A 17,338-nucleotide genomic window follows, 5' to 3' on the forward strand; every position below is an offset into this window, starting at 1 on the left:
TACAGTAATACAAAGTAAAACTATGTAGCTGACAATCATTTGGACCTTTTTGGGTTTTTTGAGACAGGTGTTCACTGGCCCTGAATTCAGCCTCTAGCCCAGGTTGGCCTTAGATGCAGTTATCCACCTCTTGCGCCTTCCAGTTCCTGGTATTAACAGGTGTATGCGCACCACTGTGCCCAGCTGCCATTTTCTGAGGAGAGTTTTAGGCTGCATAGCATGGGGTCTGCTTTTAGCCGAGTTAATATAACCCTTTCTTTCTTTTCTTTTCTTTTCTTTCTTTCTTTCTTTCTTTCTTTCTTTCTTTCTTTCTTTCTTTCTTTTTTTTTTTTTTGGCAGTACTGGGGATTGCACTCAGGACTTTGCATTTACCAGGCAAGAACTTATTCCACTGAGCTATCTCCCCAACCCTGTAACCCTTTCTTGATCATAAAAGTGCATTCACACAGAGATACTTTGTCGATCTGCAGAAGATAAACAGCCTGAATAGGATATTTGCTGTGTTTATGATTGCATCTGTAGTGAGAAAAATTTAATGCATTGTTCAATTTTTAAGTCCTGTCATTGAATCTACTAGAGAAGATTCTTCAAGCTTAGTTGCTGAACTTCAAGAAAAGCTTCAGGAAGAAAAAGCTAAGTTTCTGGAACAACTTGAAGAGCAAGAGAAGAGGAAGAACGAGGAAGTGCAGAGTGTGCGGACATCTCTGATCGCCGAGCAGCAGGCACGTGCCTTGCGCCCGCGGGCCCCCCCCACCACCACATTTCTGGTTTCTCTGTAGCCGAGGTTTCAAGTGCAGAATGACAGGTGTCCAGTTGAGGACTTTTGTTTTCATTGTTGTTTTGGGGGGTGCTGGGACAAGGTCTCGCTGTGTAGCCCAACTGGCCTGGAACTTGGCAGCAAAAATCCTGCTTCACCTTCGGTATGCTGGAATTACAGGTGTGTGCCACCAGGCCAGCCCTTGAGCTTTTCGTGTTTTAAACCTTGTAATATGTATAAAAATTGGGATCAGGAGAGACTGCTAAGCTGTCCTCCAATTTTCACAAGTGGTAACAAAATCTTGCTCCCTACTGGTGCCATGAGTTTGGCTTAGTAGTTTCTTTTTTTAAAGATTGATTGATTGATTTGTTACAGGTCTCACTATGCAGCTTGGACTCAGTAATGATCCTCCTGTCTCAGCCTCCCCAGCACTGGGATTGCAGCTGTGCACCATGACACCTAGTTTCAGTGACCAACACGGCACAAGGCTGGCACAGCCTGTGGTACTGGGGCTTGAACCCAGGTCTTTGTGCTTGCCGGGCAAGTGCTCAGATTCCCGAACCATCTCCCCAGCCCAGGCTTAGTAGCTTCTTAAATAGCACTTTTTAAGTGTGCATTTTACAAATTATAATTCTGAGAACCCATTTCATGCCACAGAAAGAGCAAAGTGCACAAAGTAATTGTCTTGTGAAATTAATTTACTGTATACGAATAATACAGAAGTGGCTTCCCATAAATCTGTGTCTTATTTCAATTAATTTATTTTTCTTTAAAGCTGCGTTTTAAATGTTTCTTTTGGAGGGTTCTTCTGGTATGTTTACTGATCAGAAGTTTTTATTGAATTTGATCTTTATCTAAAAATACTATTTCCCCATTAAGTCTGTATTACTGACGGCATTATTGGCATTATTCATTGACCCAAGAACTCTTCAATGTTTGGAGTGCAGCCAGGTGTGAGGCAGCCTCTCGATCTCAGCACTGGATGGCTGAGGCAGAAGGGTCACGGGTTCAAGGGTAATATCAACAAAGTGAGACACGATCTTAAAATTTTTAAAAATGATGAAAAATTTTGCAGTTAGAAGTTTTCACCTACTTTACATCCCAGTAATATTCTAAATGAAGTGCTCCTACACAAAGTTCTAACAGACTGCTTTCTTTGTAAAAAGCAACTTGGTACTTAATGTTGCTAGATTCTGCACAAGCTTCATACAGGCAGCCAGATGAGCATCTTAGTAGGAAAGTACCTGAAAGTTTGGGAGCTGTAAGTATGGACAGTGAAGAAGGCTGGTGGCCCGGCTCTACTCAAGAGAAGCCGAGTAGCTATCAAATGCTAATGTGACAGTTAGGACTTAGCTAAATATGCAAACAGTACTCAGAAAGTGGTGTGCGTAACAGCAGTCTTTACATTGTCGATCATTTTATTACTTAAAGTTTCACATGTGTCTGTGAGTCACACCATGTTTTCCACATACAAATGTACCAGAAAAGAGTGTTTGCAAGTTTATTTTCTTAGCTTTAGACTGTGTGCAGATAACTTAAATAGCTACTATTCTGTTGTTTCAGACCAACTTTAATACTGTTTTAACCAGAGAGAAAATGAGAAAAGAAAACATAATAAATGATCTCAGTGATAAGTTGAAAAGCACAATGCAACAACAAGAACGGGATAAAGGTTAGTGCTGCTTTAATAGGATCTTTGAATCCTTTTTAAAAGTCAAAAAATTCCCAGGAAAGTTTTAGTTAGTGCTTGTGCATTTCACCCTCCCTCCAGATTTAATAGAGTCACTGTCTGAAGATAGAGCTCGTTTGCTGGAGGAAAAGAAAAAGCTGGAAGAAGAAGTCAGCAAGCTGCGTGGCGGCACTTTGGCTCCTGTCCCCTACGGAACTGCAGCCCCAGAGCTCTATGGAGCCTGTGCCCCGGAGTCCCCAGGCGAAGCCGACCGGTCTGCCTTGGAGACGACAGAGGAAGGCCGGGTGGACTCGGCCTTGGAGACGAGCACGATGTCCGTCCAGTAAGTGCGCTGTTTTTTATATGGTAGGGAAGGGTCTGTGGGCTGTTCAGGGTCTCACTACTAGGTCAGACGCATAGTGATCCGCCTTACAGCCTCCCAAGAGCTGGGATTACAGGCGAGCGAGCGCCACCACGCCCAGTCTCAATTGTCATAATCGCTGTCTCAGTGCACCCTGGGGGAATCGAACGCCTGGCCCCTGCACCTGCACCTGCTTGCAGGTGTTTTAATCCACTGAGCTATTTGACTCGTACAGTAAATGCATTCTGTAAGATTCTGGAAGTCAGGAGTGGCTTGCTCCAAGTTAGAAAACTCCAAGAAAGGGAGTAATTTTCACATTACTGTTTTCCATACCCAATATGAAGTACTTCAGAAAGGTAAGGCATAAACATGCGCAGAGAGTATAGTAATTAGAAAACATAAAATAGAAAAATAAGTCCAGGCATATGGAAAATATCAGAACTAAACATCAGCAAGGCACATGCCTTTAGTCCCAGTGACCGAGTAGGAACTTGTCTCAGAGTAATGATGTAAATGAGGCCAGCAGTGTAGCCTGGCAGTGGGTTCCCTGGGCTAACCCCCACTGTACAGAGTAAACCAGAACTGTCTCAGGAAAAATATATCCAGCTGTAGTCTGTGTATAGGAGAGTTAGCTAAAAAAAATGATACAGAAAGACAAATGTGATATGATAGAAAATGGTAAATAAAGCAAGTAATAAGTAAAGAAATAGCTACTCAAAAGCAAAAGGCTTTAAAAGAAGGAAATTTCATTTTTAGAGAGGGTGTGTTTTCCTAAGTAGTTAACTTGTAGGTGATTTTGATCAACTTCTTTAAATCAAAAATTCATTAAAAATTGAATCTGAACTTTAAAGACCCACCATTAGAGTAGAACTCTTTTCACAAGCATCAAGTGAAAAGCAATAAAAAAGAATTCATTTTGTTGAACTCAACGACTTATGAAAACAGCCTAGATGTGCCAGATGATGAAGTGTTGAGATTCCAGACATTGATGTGAACGAGTAAAAGTAGTCCTGCTGTCGAAGATGCCATTTTGTGTTTACGTGGACACGGGTGTGCAGGTGCGAGGCCTGTACAAGAGGGATAGGTAGATAGGTGCAAGTCGGCTTGCTCAAAACTAAGCAGAAGTCATCGAAAACATCAGGTTAGTATTCTGGGAGAAACACATGTGCATCTCCACCAGTGTGTGTGTTAAAAGTGAATTCACTCATGTTGGAACATGGCTGGGAAAAATAGGAAACTGAGATTACCCCACGTTAATGTACATGCAAAGTTTTGCTTATAATTTCGAAACGTTGGGAAATTTGTCTGACATACAGAATAGGTAGTATTGAGAGATGTGCTGGATACTTTTGAAAATTTAGTACGAAACCTAATATTACTAAAGTAGTCTATAGTAATAGCTAAAACTTCCAAAATCTTACAGAAGGAAATCTTTTTTGTTTTTTTGGGAAGGGTCTACAGGATGTTCAGGTCTCACTACTAGATCTGACTCATAGTGATCCACCTGTTTACAGCCTCCCAAGAGCTGGGATTATAGGTGGGCGCCACCACACCCAGTCTCAGTTGCCATCTCAGCACAACCTGGGGGCAGAGCTGGCGTGGCAAGTTCTGGGATTGAACCTGACCCCTGTGCCTGCTTGCAGGCACTTTAATCTGCTGAGCTATTTCGCCAGCCTAGAAGGATTTTTTGTTTTTTCTTTCTTTTTTTTTGGACTTGCTCCTGCTGCCTTAAGAGTGGGTCTGGTAAGGCATGCGGAACTGGGGATCAAACCTTGGTATCCTATACCTGACTGCCTTTGCATAAGTAGGCTCTGAAGCAATTGAGCTAAGTGGCAGGCCCCCAGGAAATTTTAACATTCATTATTTCAAATGACTAAAACTTTACTAATGATCTTTCTTTTACTTTCAGGGAAAACGTCCATATGCTTTCTGAAGAAAAACAAAGAATAATGCTCTTAGAAAGAGTACGTGTATTATCTTCTGCAAGTACTGTTGTTAATATATTCACTTTGGTAATTCATTTAAGTAAACCCTACTCTGAAAACACAGGACATCTCTTATGTTTATAAATGAAGTCTTTCATTTTTTTATGGTAATTTGTTTTCGTGGTTAATGTTTTGAGTAACAGTTCTCATATTTCATCCATTTCCAATGAAGTCCTTATAAGAGCAAAAAATGGGCAATTTTAACAAAAAATTTGAATTTCATACATTTCAAAAACAAAAATATTAAATTTTTTTAAATTAGCAAAGATGTAAGGAAAGGTAATGAAATGGGTCATATTTTTTAATAAAGATAACTTGAAGTGAGCAGGAAAGCCTTGGCAGGGTGGGGCTTTTTCTTCAAGGACTAGTGAGGCTGTTAAGCTTTCTGCAGTGGTTCCATTGCAACTTAATGGCTACAAATGCATAGTTGGAATTGTGCGACTGTGGTTGCACCACTCATTACTCTTCTGTTGTGAGTTCCGGAGCAGCTCCTCAGCCTAACCAGGGAGGTGTCCTGTGAGGTACCTCGCCTCAGATGGCCCCACGGGCGGAGTGAGGAGGACCAGTCTCACATACTTACTGCAGGCCTACAAAGGTCACAGCCAGTGGATGTAAAAACTGGGCAGTTGTTAGTTTAGGTAAATGCATCAAAATTGTCATCATTAAATAGTAGATAATTAAAACAGCTGGAAAAGATTCATGGAAAATAATACCACCATTGAGTTTTCACAGCAGAACCAAATATTAATCTGAGAAATCTTTCCCATGTTGTACTTAGTATTTATAAGGATTAATCACAGTCTTTTTTCTACCTATAGACATTGCAGTTGAAAGAAGAAGAGAACAAGCGGTTAAATCAAAGACTGGTAAGGACTTTTTCTGAAAATCCGATGTTGCCATTTTGAAATTATTTGCATGATACTAAGAAGATGCAGTGTTGTGAGGATGCACGCTTGGTCCCCCCGCGGTGCCCGTTGTGTTGGTCATCGGCTGGTGCTCAGGTCGGAGCCCTCCCCTCCAGGTGCACACTTGGCTCTGGCCTTGGAAACTGGTGTAAGACGCACGGCCGGCACCGGGCAGCGAGTGCCTGAGTGTGAGGAGGGAGGAAGGGAAGAAGCTCAGTGTGCGGCTCTTCAGAAAACAGCTTCCTTAGGATTGCCTCAGTACTGGCTGGTAAACCTGGTGAGGCGTCTGAGCCCGCAGTGAGAGCTGCGTCGCACAGGCGAGCTGAAGACGAGCGGGTGTGCTCTCGCAGCTCTGCGTACCTTTCACACATCTTACCCTCCCTGAATTTTGCCTTTCCGTGAAGACCTCTGCAAGGCAAGAGCCATGTCTGGCTGCCTTCCCGCGCCGTCCGCGCCTTGCCTTGCCTTGCCTTGCCTTGCCGGTCACCTTCCCAGTCAGTCTTACATTTTAATAAAGCAAGTGCTGCGGTTTGCCAGTTCTCATAATGAGTGTTCCCGAGAGGAAACTAGTGATTTAAGCTTGTGTTAAATACTTTTGAAACCTTTGGAAATACTTTTCAAAATTGAACTTTTACATAAGACACCTTTACAGTGAGCGATCTACTTACTTTCTTATGTCTTAACTTGAACAAAAGTTGTTCTCTAAGTGTTTATACTGTCAGTCATTAAGTTTTTAAAGTTTTATCTGCATTAGTACGTTTTCATACACACTGCTCACATTTCTCGGGGAGTTGGCGCCTGTGCCCAGCCTCCCAGGTGGTCCCCCCATCTGTTGCCTGTGTAGAGATCACACGACATGTGGTGCGCAGCGAAGGGAGGAGGAGGAGGTTAGCTGTGTTGAGCCACCGCCTTGGCCTTCCCTTCCCTCGCTCACTGCCGCGCCCCAGGCAGCTCAGAGAAACTTGTGTGCTGCCCGCACGCTTCCTGCTACGTCAGATCTGCAGATCCGCACACTGCAACGGGTGTTCAAATAGAAATCAACTTCGATGGGTATTTACAACTATATTTCACATAGTTTTTCTCCAAATCTGAACTCTCATTTATGGTAACTGAAACATGTAAGCTTTTTAGTGATGAGTAAAGTTGAATATAGTGTTAAAATTAAACGATTGGTCTTTACTGGAAGAATGTTGTTTTTCTGCTTAACTTTAGTAAGTTATTAGACCTCACTGATCATTATTTGTTAATATTTTCCTTTTCTCCTTGTTTTCAAGTCCTTAGTGAGACGCTGCATTGTGTAAGCTAGTGTTTGGAAGCAAGTGGAGCAGATGCAGAGCCTGAACATTAGATTCAATAAAAATAAACACTTGTCTCTCTGTCCTTGGTCTGTGTCTGCGCGTTGGGCCCCCTTTACTAGTGAGCGATAAGCACTCTTGTGGCCGCCCCCGAGGACTCCAGAATGGTACAGTGGCGTGGCACAGTGCAGGTGCCACAGTCTGAGCAGGGCAGCAGTCCCACCGTGCTGTGGCGACTGCGAATCAGAAAGTGGGTTCCCAGTGGAGCTGTCCTCACTCTTGGCGGAAGGGTAACCTCGTGTAAGCATTGTGGAAAGCGGTGTGGACATTCCCCAGGAAACTCAAAGGAGAAATCCCACCCAGCTTAGCTATTCCCCTCCTAGGTGTCCACCCAAGAGCTAAAGGCACACCACACTGGAATACACAGGTGCCCCACCGTGTGGGATTCAGTGCCTCCTTAGATAGTAGGGGCTCAGAAACATGTTCAGGAGCTGCCTCAAAGAAGAGAAGGGGGAGGTCCCGCCCCGAGCTTCTGCCCCAGCTTGTATCCGCCGGCCCAGCGCTGTTGGGAGGCCTGTGAAGGTGGTGCTGCTTGGTGCTGGTGTTTGTCTACACAAATTTAAAAACCAGGGTTCCAGAACTTTCAGATTCTGACTCTGAAGATTTGGGGCTCTTACTGTATGATATAAAATACAATGTTGCTAAAATCAGAGTTTACTTCACCAGATTTGATAAAATAAGTAACACAAAAAATACAGGTAACAATACAATGAAGTTAACTGAAAAGAAATGAATTGTATGCTGCATTAGTGTGCTGCATTAGTTTGGACTCTTCAAATGGGACACAGCAGACGTGAGTGGAACGCTCTTGCAGTGAGTACATTTAAAGGTCTAAATGTGTAGGGTTCATAAACTGTTCATGTTTTTTAGATGTCTCAGAGCATGTCTTCAGTTTCTTCAAGGCATTCTGAAAAAATAGCAATTAGAGAGTAAGTACTTTCATTCTTTTTTCTGTGAAAACTTTACTGAATTGAGTAGTTAATAAAGATAATCAAGTTCATCTTCATTCAGCTGAGTCGTTTACACTCAGTAAGAGACATGGTGTAAAGCCAGCCTTTCCCGAGTTGCCCTGAAAGCACCAGGGCCGCGCTGCGGGTCCTGCTGGGCTAGGTGTCACTCAGACGAGCCCCTCTGCACAGAGCAGTTCAGCTGCCACTGCCTCATGGGCCCTGTTTCTCTCTTTAGTTTTTCCATTTTTGATTGAAGTCTCCATTTTAGTTTTCTGTTTTCTCATTTTTTTTCTTAATTTTGCTGATGTACTGGAGATTCATAACATACTGTTAATCTATCAGTTGAATGATTCAATAATCATTTCTCCTGAGCTAGATTTTCCCAGAGTTACATTTTTTCTTTCATTTTCGTTCTTTGTAAGAAACTCTCTGAATGGAGAGGAACATTGTTAGCCACTCTTGAATAACAGCTTGTATATCGAAGCCAAAGGACAAAAGCCAAGTGCGTGAACTGAATATATGCACAGACAGTCCCCGTTGCGAGTGTGGCGGCACACACCTGTGATGCCAGCACCCACCCCGTACGCTGAAGCTGGAGGGTCACTGACGAGCGAGTTCGCGGCCAGCCTGAGCTACGTAGTGAGGCGCTGTCTCCGAAAATGAAACAGGATGCTGTATTTATAGTAGGGCCGTTGGTCGGTTTTGTTGGTCGGTTGTGGCTTTGACCTTTCATACTGCATTCGAATGTGTGTCTTCTGAGTGATCTGAAAGAGCACAATGGTGTCAGTATTTACCATCCACATCAACTCGGTGAGCAGTCACTGATGATCTTTTTATTTAGGTGTTCGTTTGTTTGTTTGGTACCGGGGATCAAACTCAGAACCTTGCACTTGCTAGACAGGTACTTAAACTGCTGAGCGATCTCTCTGGTTCATGATGATCTTCAAAAAGTAGAGATGAGCTTCAAAGTTACCGCAGACAGGTCCCACTTACCTTTAGTGTATTGACTTTTGGAATTCAGCCAAAGTGCTCGCCACATTTGTGTGGCAGTGTCTGTGGCATGATCAGCCTTAGAAGGCTGCCTCTCCCAGGCCGAACTGCACAGCAAGACCTCAGAAGGGACAAAAAAAAGGGGAGAAAGCCTGCCTGTCTCATTTTGATGACTTTTGATTACAACAGAAACAGTAAGATGAATTTCCAGGATTTATTGCTGTTTTTGATAGAAATACAAAGAAAAAAGGGGCTCTAAAGAGACACGCAGCACCTAGCCTACAGCAGTGGTAACTCTGGTGTTCTTCCTGTGGGGGACCCTTTTTACTTGTTCAGGCCTGAGCCTAGCCAGGCATCCAGATCGAGCTCCGTTGTTGCTTGTGTCACAGCAGAGTCCCACACCGGTGAACTGGAGCGGCAGGGCCCAGTTCTTCGACACTAGAGCTGTGAATGACGTCTCTGCTTCTGAAGTGGTGCCTGCGGCTATACAATGAAAACACGGAAAGACATCTGTGACTGAAAAACCGATGAGGGCTTTTTACACCCACATCCACGCAGGGTTCTTGTTTTGTTTTTAAGAAACTTTTGCTCTTCTGTACTTGCTTGTGTTGTAATTTGAACATGTGTGTGTGTGCATGTGAGAACAGCATTCTGGAGCTGGGTGGAATACAGAAAGAGTATCTTGGCAGTGTCTGATTCCAAACTGGTGGGGGGGTTTTTCTTTTGCTGTTGTTTTGTTTGCTTATTTTGTCTTTTTGAGACAAGCTCTCACTGTGCAGTGCAGGCTGGCCATGAGCTCCCTTTGTAGCTGGGATTAAGGTGTGCGGCAGCACAGCTGACTGCATTTGTATAGCTGAACCTCAGGGTATTGCTTCCAGTACTCCTTTAAAATGTCAGAATTCTTGGATGCCCAAATCCCTTGTATAGAATGTATACAATGCTGTCTCTTATATAGATGGCATCCCAGTAGTGCGTACATCTCGCCCATGAGCACATCTTGCTGGATAACTCTAGGTTCCCTGCAATAAGCCTTGTACAGTGTAATGTCTTGTCAGTAGTGCGGAGGCCTCTTCATGTTTGGTTCAGTTGCGGAGGTTTTTTCTGGATATATTTTGTCTTTGGTTGTATGAATCTAATAGACACAGAACCTATGGGTACAGAGGGCCAACTGTATAAGACTGTGATTGATAGTAACTCTAGGACAATAAACTTACTTTCCTTCAGTTTTCAGGTGGGAGATTTGGTACTCATCATCCTAGATGAACGCCACGACAATTACGTATTATTTACTGTTAGTCCTACTTTATATTTTTTGCATTCAGAGTCTCTGCCTGCCCTGGATCTCAAACCAGGTGAGGGTGGTAAGTGTCACATCCATGAATAAACTATTTTCCTAGACTGGGAGGGATGTATTTTTAAAGACTGTTTTTACTCTGTTGTATAATTGCCCAAAAACTTAAGTCTCTGACAAGGAGCTCTGCTTAATCTGGATATATATATATATATATATTTTTTTTTTCCTTGTGTACCAGTTTGTTTTCATGTTATAAAGATCACTTATATTCTCTGATGAGAATTCCAAAGGCTTTTGGTAAATTGAAAACTTTATTGACTGAATAATTAAGTCATCTTTATTGTGACACCTTTCAAATGGATTTGAAAAGACAAAAAGTATTCCCCGTAGCACGTGAGACTTGGATGGCGGACCGACTGCGTCCACTCCTGTCTGCATTCTCCCCTCGTGTAAGAACCACCCCGCTAGGCCTCGGGTGGAAATCACGACCCCGCTCTGCAGCGAGCACCCCTGTGTTCACACTGCCTTGCCTGGACTCTGGCCACAGGCGTCAGACGATGGAGGGCGTGCCCTTCCCGCGAGGGCCGTTGCCGAGCTCAGGTCTTCAAAGATGAGTGCTTCCTTTACTCCTAGAGTTTGATTTGCTGTTAGAAATAGAGAAGGTCATTATCAGTCCTTCAGTAGATGGCGGTGTTGAGTTGGCCTCGAGGTCCTAAGCGGATTTGTTAAGGAGTACATCCCAGCATTTCCTGAGCAGTTCCGTCTGTGATGCGGTGTACCACGCATATATAGTTAAATGAGTGAAGACCGTGTATTACTGGTTAAAAATTAACATGATTCAGCTTTGTTGCATGATTGAAGCATTTCAGAGATCCCATCATTTTAAGAGAATTACACTTTTTCAGCAAGAACTTCACTAGGATTTCTATTTTGACACTTCTGTTTTCATAAAGAATTATAAGTGTACTCCGAAAAGGAAACTAACAGTGTGATTCGTTAGCTTCAGGTGCGACTCGAAGACCTTGGGTGCTTGGGAAGGTGATGGAGAAGGAGTACTGCCAAGCCAAGAAGGTAAGAGCCGCGCCCGAGTGCCCGTCTACCAGCTGTTGCTAATTACATGGTTTTTGCCTGATTACTTGAGTTGGAGCTTGGGTTTAGTTAGATTGAATTGAGATGAATTTTATAAGTTTTGTAGTATATTTCTTGAGATAGTAAATGTAGATTAGCACAGGCCGTCAACCTATAAAGGAAAACTACTATCTACCTTTTTTCTGTTGACTATTAGAGTATGCTACTTAGTCTAAGTATGCAAAAAAGTCCCTGCATAACTGGTTACAACTGAGTTCTGTTTCTGTCTAGAGCTGTTTACTTATTTTCAGAAAGTAAATACAGTATAAAAATTTGGGGGCTTAAAATTGATCTGATTGAAATATCAGCTTTGTCATTGCCAGGGAGTCTGTTGAGCATTCTTCCAGACTGTTTCCTACCTCAGCCCATCAAACTTGTATTAGGGGTTTTTTGTTGGATGCTTGAGTGATGTGCTGCTTTGTAATTTGCTTTAGCAGCAGCAGCAGTGTTGGGTGCTCAGTATTCTTTCTTCGGCCTGGTGGAGAGTGCATCTTGTGTGGCTCGGCTCTCCCTCTACCCCTAAATGCGCGGCAGGCAGTAGCATGGAGCGTGGCTGTAGGGTGGGGTTGGAGCACTCGAGTCATGCCCCTTCTTTTTCTTTGCTCCTTAGGCACAAAACAGATTCAAGGTTCCTTTGGGGACAAAGTTTTACAGAGTGAAAGCCGTGTCATGGAATAAGAAAGTATAGCCTGTGGAAGTGAGGGCCACGGCTGTGTCCTCCTCCAGGGCGCCACGTTGCCTGCTTGTCACTCCAAGAAGAGTAGGCCGCCTTTTTATACAAGAGTCATCCTCACCACAGTGGACTTCATCCATGTACTTTTTAACTGGCTACATTTTAGGAACAATAAATTCATCAAAACCCTGGGCTGAATTAAAATGGTTTGGGGTTTTTGTTTCTTTTTTTTGTTTGTTTGTTTTTTGTTTTGTACCCAGATAACTCTAGAAATGTGGACCAAACTAATTCATCTTCTCAAAGGGCAGACCCTGTGCATTGTGGCCTATGGTTAGCCATATTAATTGCCTGTTAAATATACACTAGCTTGAACTTAGATGTTAAATGTTAGCTATTATTACCAGCATTTGTCCTTTTGTGAAATCAGTATCGGAATACTTGCACTCTTTAACACATTCTTTATAAAACTGTATAAATTCTTCAGAAGTATTTAAAGAGTGTTACTGCATGCAGATAATCATAACTTTGAGTTTGCCTCAGTAGATTACTAAAGCAAATTCTTTCATTTTTTAAAATGCCCTTTGATGTTTCAAAAAGAGAGCTCTGTAATTTGACTGACTGACTTTAAGATCAGCCATAAGTAATCAGCAATCTCGAAAAGCACTTTCCACAGGCAGTCTCTGGGCTCTGCGGGGGCTGCGCTGCCGGCACGGTCCTCGGTGGAACTCGCCTTCCCAACATCTTTATGACTATTTAGAATACTCATATTGATGAAATCGTAATTCATGGCTGAGTTTCAGAAAAAGACACATTGTACATTAACCATTTAGAGGTCATTTAAATAACAAGATATCGTATTGTAAAAGACCTGTACAATTTTAAAACAATAAAGATTTGAACCTGTAAATGTGTGTGCCTTTTAAAGGAAGATACATTTTTAATATATTTGAGTGATTGAAGGGGTGTATGGGAAAACTGTATGTATCATATCAAAGAGAAAATGTTTATTACAAAAATGTCCTTTAATTATATACCATGTAACCATGTAAAACAGTGTTCTGTAGACTAGAATTGTGTGCACTAGGCCTTCAGAGATGCTGCCACTGAACTGAGATGTTTAAATGAGTCAGGCGATTTGGATGAAAGTTGTTTCAAGCTTGTTGGTAGAGAGCAGTAACAAATGATTTTTTTTCAGAAAATATTTAATTTCCTCATAAAAATGAGTTAAATATTTTTTTAAGTATGTGTATCTAATAGTACAAAATGGAATAAGCCTCATAGTGTATAGAAAACTGAATTTGACGCCATATTAATGAATAAATGAATGATGATTTCATATGTTTCTACTCAATCCTTCCATGACATCTTTATGAAAAACACATCAGTACAATAAATAATGTTATATGCAGTGTTTCTGTTCAGTGGACTTAGCTCTTAGCTGGTTTCTAAATGAATCTGCTAGTAGCGATGATGTGTGGTCATTGCTGTGACTCATGGTATCAGATCTACCATGCCATTAATACTGACTTTTAATACTGCTGCTTGTTTCTCTTGTGTCCTATTTTCGATCCATCCATGTCATGTTCACATATACCTAAGCTGCAGAAACTTGAAATCCTAAAGCCACGTGTTATAACATAAGACTGTAATCCCAACTGCAGGAGAGGCTGAGGCAGGGAGATCAAGTTTAAGGCCACCACTAGCTACATAAGAAGACCTTGTCTCAAAAAAAGAAGAAACTTGGAAATGTGAACTGTCTGCTGAATTCCTAGGTTTAGATCATTGAAATCAATAAACTGGCCGTGGACACCTGAATGCAGATTTCCAGTTGGGTAGCGACCAAGGTAAGTTGCATGAATTCTTAGCACTCACACATCTCGTGTGTAAGAAGAGGGTGTAGGTCCTGTCCTGTGCAGTTATTTTACCCGTTCAACATGATAGATGTTTTAAGTACGTTGAACAAGTTCAGACACATATTAAGCACTCCACACCTGTTAGCTATGAAGGTTTCTTTATGTAGCAGAGCTTCCTTGTTTACATGATTGATGTTTAAGTCACTTTTTTTTAAAGAGTACAAATTAAAATTAGGTTACAAGTGATTTTCACTTCAAGTAGTATGAATTTCACAGTAATTGTTGTAATGCATAGTGTCTTCCAAAGAGTTATGCATATTACCAGATATATGCTATAAAATTGGAAGGAAAAAAATGTGTAAGAAATTAAGAGAAAAAATACAATTGAAAAAAGGAGATGAAATAAAGCGTTAACTTCTTTCTGTAACCGCCTGAAATGCACAGGACAGTTGTCCAAACCTTCCTGCTGACATACAGGGATCAATCTCTTTCCCCCACTCCCTCTCCTGTCCTTCTCAACTCAGTAACTTCCCTTTTCAATAAGTTCATTCCCTTTTACCAATGTCTATTGTACCCTTCAGATTCCATTTTTGTTTTTCCAGTTCTCACACTAAGGAAACAATACAATGTTTGTATATGCAGGTCTGATTTATTTCACTTAAAGAGTATACACTCTAGTTGCATCTACTTAACTGACAAAAGATTCAAATGGGCATCTGAGATGAATGCACACTTCTCAGAGGAAATGCAAACAACAAGTAAATATATGAAAAAATATTCAACATCATTGGTCATTCGAGAAATACAAATAAAACAACCTTGAGATTGCATCTCACCCCAGAAGAATGGCTGATCTTCTTTCATCAGAAGATCAGCCAATATCAAATGCTGGAGAGTCTGGAGAAAAGGTTCCTTCACCCCTGGTAGTACAGACTCGTACAACCACTGTGGAAATCAGCATGGAGATTCCTTTAAAAGCTAGGATTGGAGGTCCTGTTCAAGCCAGCTATTCCCCTCCTGGGTATTTTTCCAAAAGAAGTGAAAACCTCATACCACAGTGTTATATGTGCACCCCATGTGTATAGCTGCAGTTATAGCTAAATCCTAGAAACAACCCAGATGCTCATCAACTGAAGAATGGATAAGGAAGATGTATTTTTACACAATGGAGAATTACTCAGCTATAAAATATACATTTGAGGGGTTTTTTTTTTTTTTTTTGTAAATCGATGTAACTTAAGTCACATGTTTACTGGAAGCAAATTTTATCCCAGTTGTTGATTTTGTGAAGAACTTGCTTTGTAACTTTTTTTTTTTCTTTCGGAACCAGGGATTGAGCTCAGGCCCTTGCACTTGCCAGGGAAGCGCTTATTCCACTGAGCCATCTTCCCAGCCCTGGAAGCAAATTTTAAACATAAATTCACTGGACATGTTGGTGAAAGTAACTGGTTATGCTAAAAAACACTGTATAGTTTTGCAATCTAAAGGTAATCTTAACCATTTTGGGCTGTTTTCTTTGTGGTAATTATTTGTCTATACTACTATGTCCTAATAGGTTGATTTGCCTAATATGAAGGTGTAGTTCTTTCATAACCTTACATTTCCATTTTCTTTATAGCATTCTGCCTTGTGGTGTGTTCATTGGGATTCACACTAACTCTATACTCTGCTGAGCCAAGTCCTGGCCTAATAGTACACTTCCTTCTGTAGCATGCAGATCCTGTGTGAAGATTAGGCCTTTTCCTTGTGCTGTTTTGTAATTACTGTGACCCGTCTTTGCTGCTGCTGCTTCATACCTAGTCAGCTCTTTTCTCCACTCAACTTGCTACTTGTTTCTGCGACATCTTCGAGGCCAGCCTGAGCTTGCCACCCTTCTGCCTGTCTTGCCCTCCTATTCCTGGAGCTTATGTGACTTCTTAGTACAGGGTCAGTGAAAGAAGTCTTTTGAGTCTACAAATGTGGTCAGCTCGTGATTGGTAATTGACAGCTCCCTGCAGACACTGTTGCACTCTCCTCTTTCCAGCTTATTTCTGTTAAAGTGTGTGTTTCCTGCCCACTCCCATACCTCCCAGAAATTTGGGGGAGCTTTGTAGACCTGATGTTAGGACAGCATGGTATTTCCTTGTACTTTCAGTACCTAACACACTCCACCATGCAGTGAGCATTTTTGTCCTATAGATGTGTGTCCTGAATGCAGTGGAATTTTTAAAATTTGTTTTTCTCTCAGACTTACTGGTTAGTCTACCTTACAGATCTCCATTTGCTATATATTATCTCCTGATTGATAATCTTCGTAGTTTTCTCAGTGTTCCATTTAAATCACTTGAAGTTTTCATGTTGCCAGTTGTGATTTTAACCTTCAGGAGTGCTGATTTGCCTATCCATGAATTCTACAGTTCTTTTTTTTTTTTCCCCCGAGTCTTTGAAGATACAAATTGGTATTCTCCTATAAAAGTTCTCTTGTATCTTTGTCTCAGGCATTACTTTCATTAACTGTTCTATTTCATTACAAATGCTCAATATCTAATGTCCCTTGTTTTTTCCTTTATATTTAAAAGTAGGACATAAAAAAGCTGATTGTCAAGAGGGTTTCCAACCTCCTCTGCACTGTGTGCAGAGAGTGGAGATGCAGTGATCACAGAATTACTCTTTGCAGACCTTTCTGTAATCTTAAAAGTCATCTGGCCTGGTCCTTTTTGCTTATTCATTTTTTATTCTGAGGTGAAGTTCAGTACTTGCAAAATTCATTTTTATAGCAAAATCGTATATAGAATTAGATAAAATATATAAAATTAGATAAAATATAATTGTGTATTACATATATAGAGAATCAAATATAAAATTATATATGCAATAACTGTTCAACATTTGGATGTTTTCACTTGTCAGCTGTTACTAGTACTTCAGTTGAATGTATGCGTTGGGTACCTGTTTTAAGTTCTTATATGTATGTCCTCAGAGGGAAAGTGCTGGGGCATAATTACACTTTTACCTTTCAGAGGAACTGCCACATTGGTTTCCATAATGGCCAAACCACTTTATACTCTCAGGAATGTATAAGGGTTTGTTTCTTTTATCTTTGTCTGCAGTACTAGGGATTGAAGGATGTGCACAACCTGGAGAACTGGTCTACCTCCCCAGACCCTTTTTTGTTACAGGGAAAATTCTCACATTGCCCAGGCAGACCCAACCCTTGGCTTGTGATCTTCCTGCCTCATCTTCCCAGATAGCTGGGATTACAGGTGCGCCACTCCTGACTTTCTTTTTATACCCATTCTTGTGGGTATTTTATGTACTTGTAGGCCATCCATCTTTATTGGAGAAGTGTCTATCCCGTTTCCTTCACCATTAAGTTATCTTTTACCAACTGAGTTTTCAGAACTTCAGGAGACTGGTGATTTATTTTCTTTTTGTACCC

At 41.4% G+C, this 17,338-nt stretch overlaps 1 protein-coding gene across 3 annotated transcripts in view; it reads left to right on the top strand.

Moving 5' to 3' along the window:
- The window catches only part of Rb1cc1 (RB1 inducible coiled-coil 1), a 51,195-nt gene extending 38,826 nt beyond the window's left edge, over window positions 1-12,369 (top strand). Inside the window, exons 15-23 of one of the 3 annotated variants that reach the window (XM_023717674.1) lie at window positions 557-722; window positions 2,321-2,429; window positions 2,529-2,769; window positions 4,697-4,751; window positions 5,591-5,638; window positions 7,903-7,961; window positions 10,197-10,333; window positions 11,267-11,337; window positions 12,005-12,369. In XM_023717674.1, the coding sequence (XP_023573442.1) occupies window positions 557-722; window positions 2,321-2,429; window positions 2,529-2,769; window positions 4,697-4,751; window positions 5,591-5,638; window positions 7,903-7,961; window positions 10,197-10,333; window positions 11,267-11,337; window positions 12,005-12,082 (964 nt within the window). In that variant the 3' untranslated portion in view covers window positions 12,083-12,369. Of the gene's footprint in view, window positions 1-556; window positions 723-2,320; window positions 2,430-2,528; window positions 2,770-4,696; window positions 4,752-5,590; window positions 5,639-6,951; window positions 7,879-7,902; window positions 7,962-10,196; window positions 10,334-11,266; window positions 11,338-12,004 lie in introns of those variants that run through there. The other 2 variants (XM_023717675.1, XM_023717676.1) reach the window with 2 other exon arrangements.
- Window positions 12,370-17,338: the final 4,969 nt, after the last annotated feature.

This window comes from Octodon degus, unplaced genomic scaffold (genome assembly GCF_000260255.1).
Source record: "Octodon degus isolate 3935 unplaced genomic scaffold, OctDeg1.0 scaffold00054, whole genome shotgun sequence".
Lineage (NCBI taxonomy): Eukaryota > Metazoa > Chordata > Mammalia > Rodentia > Octodontidae > Octodon > Octodon degus.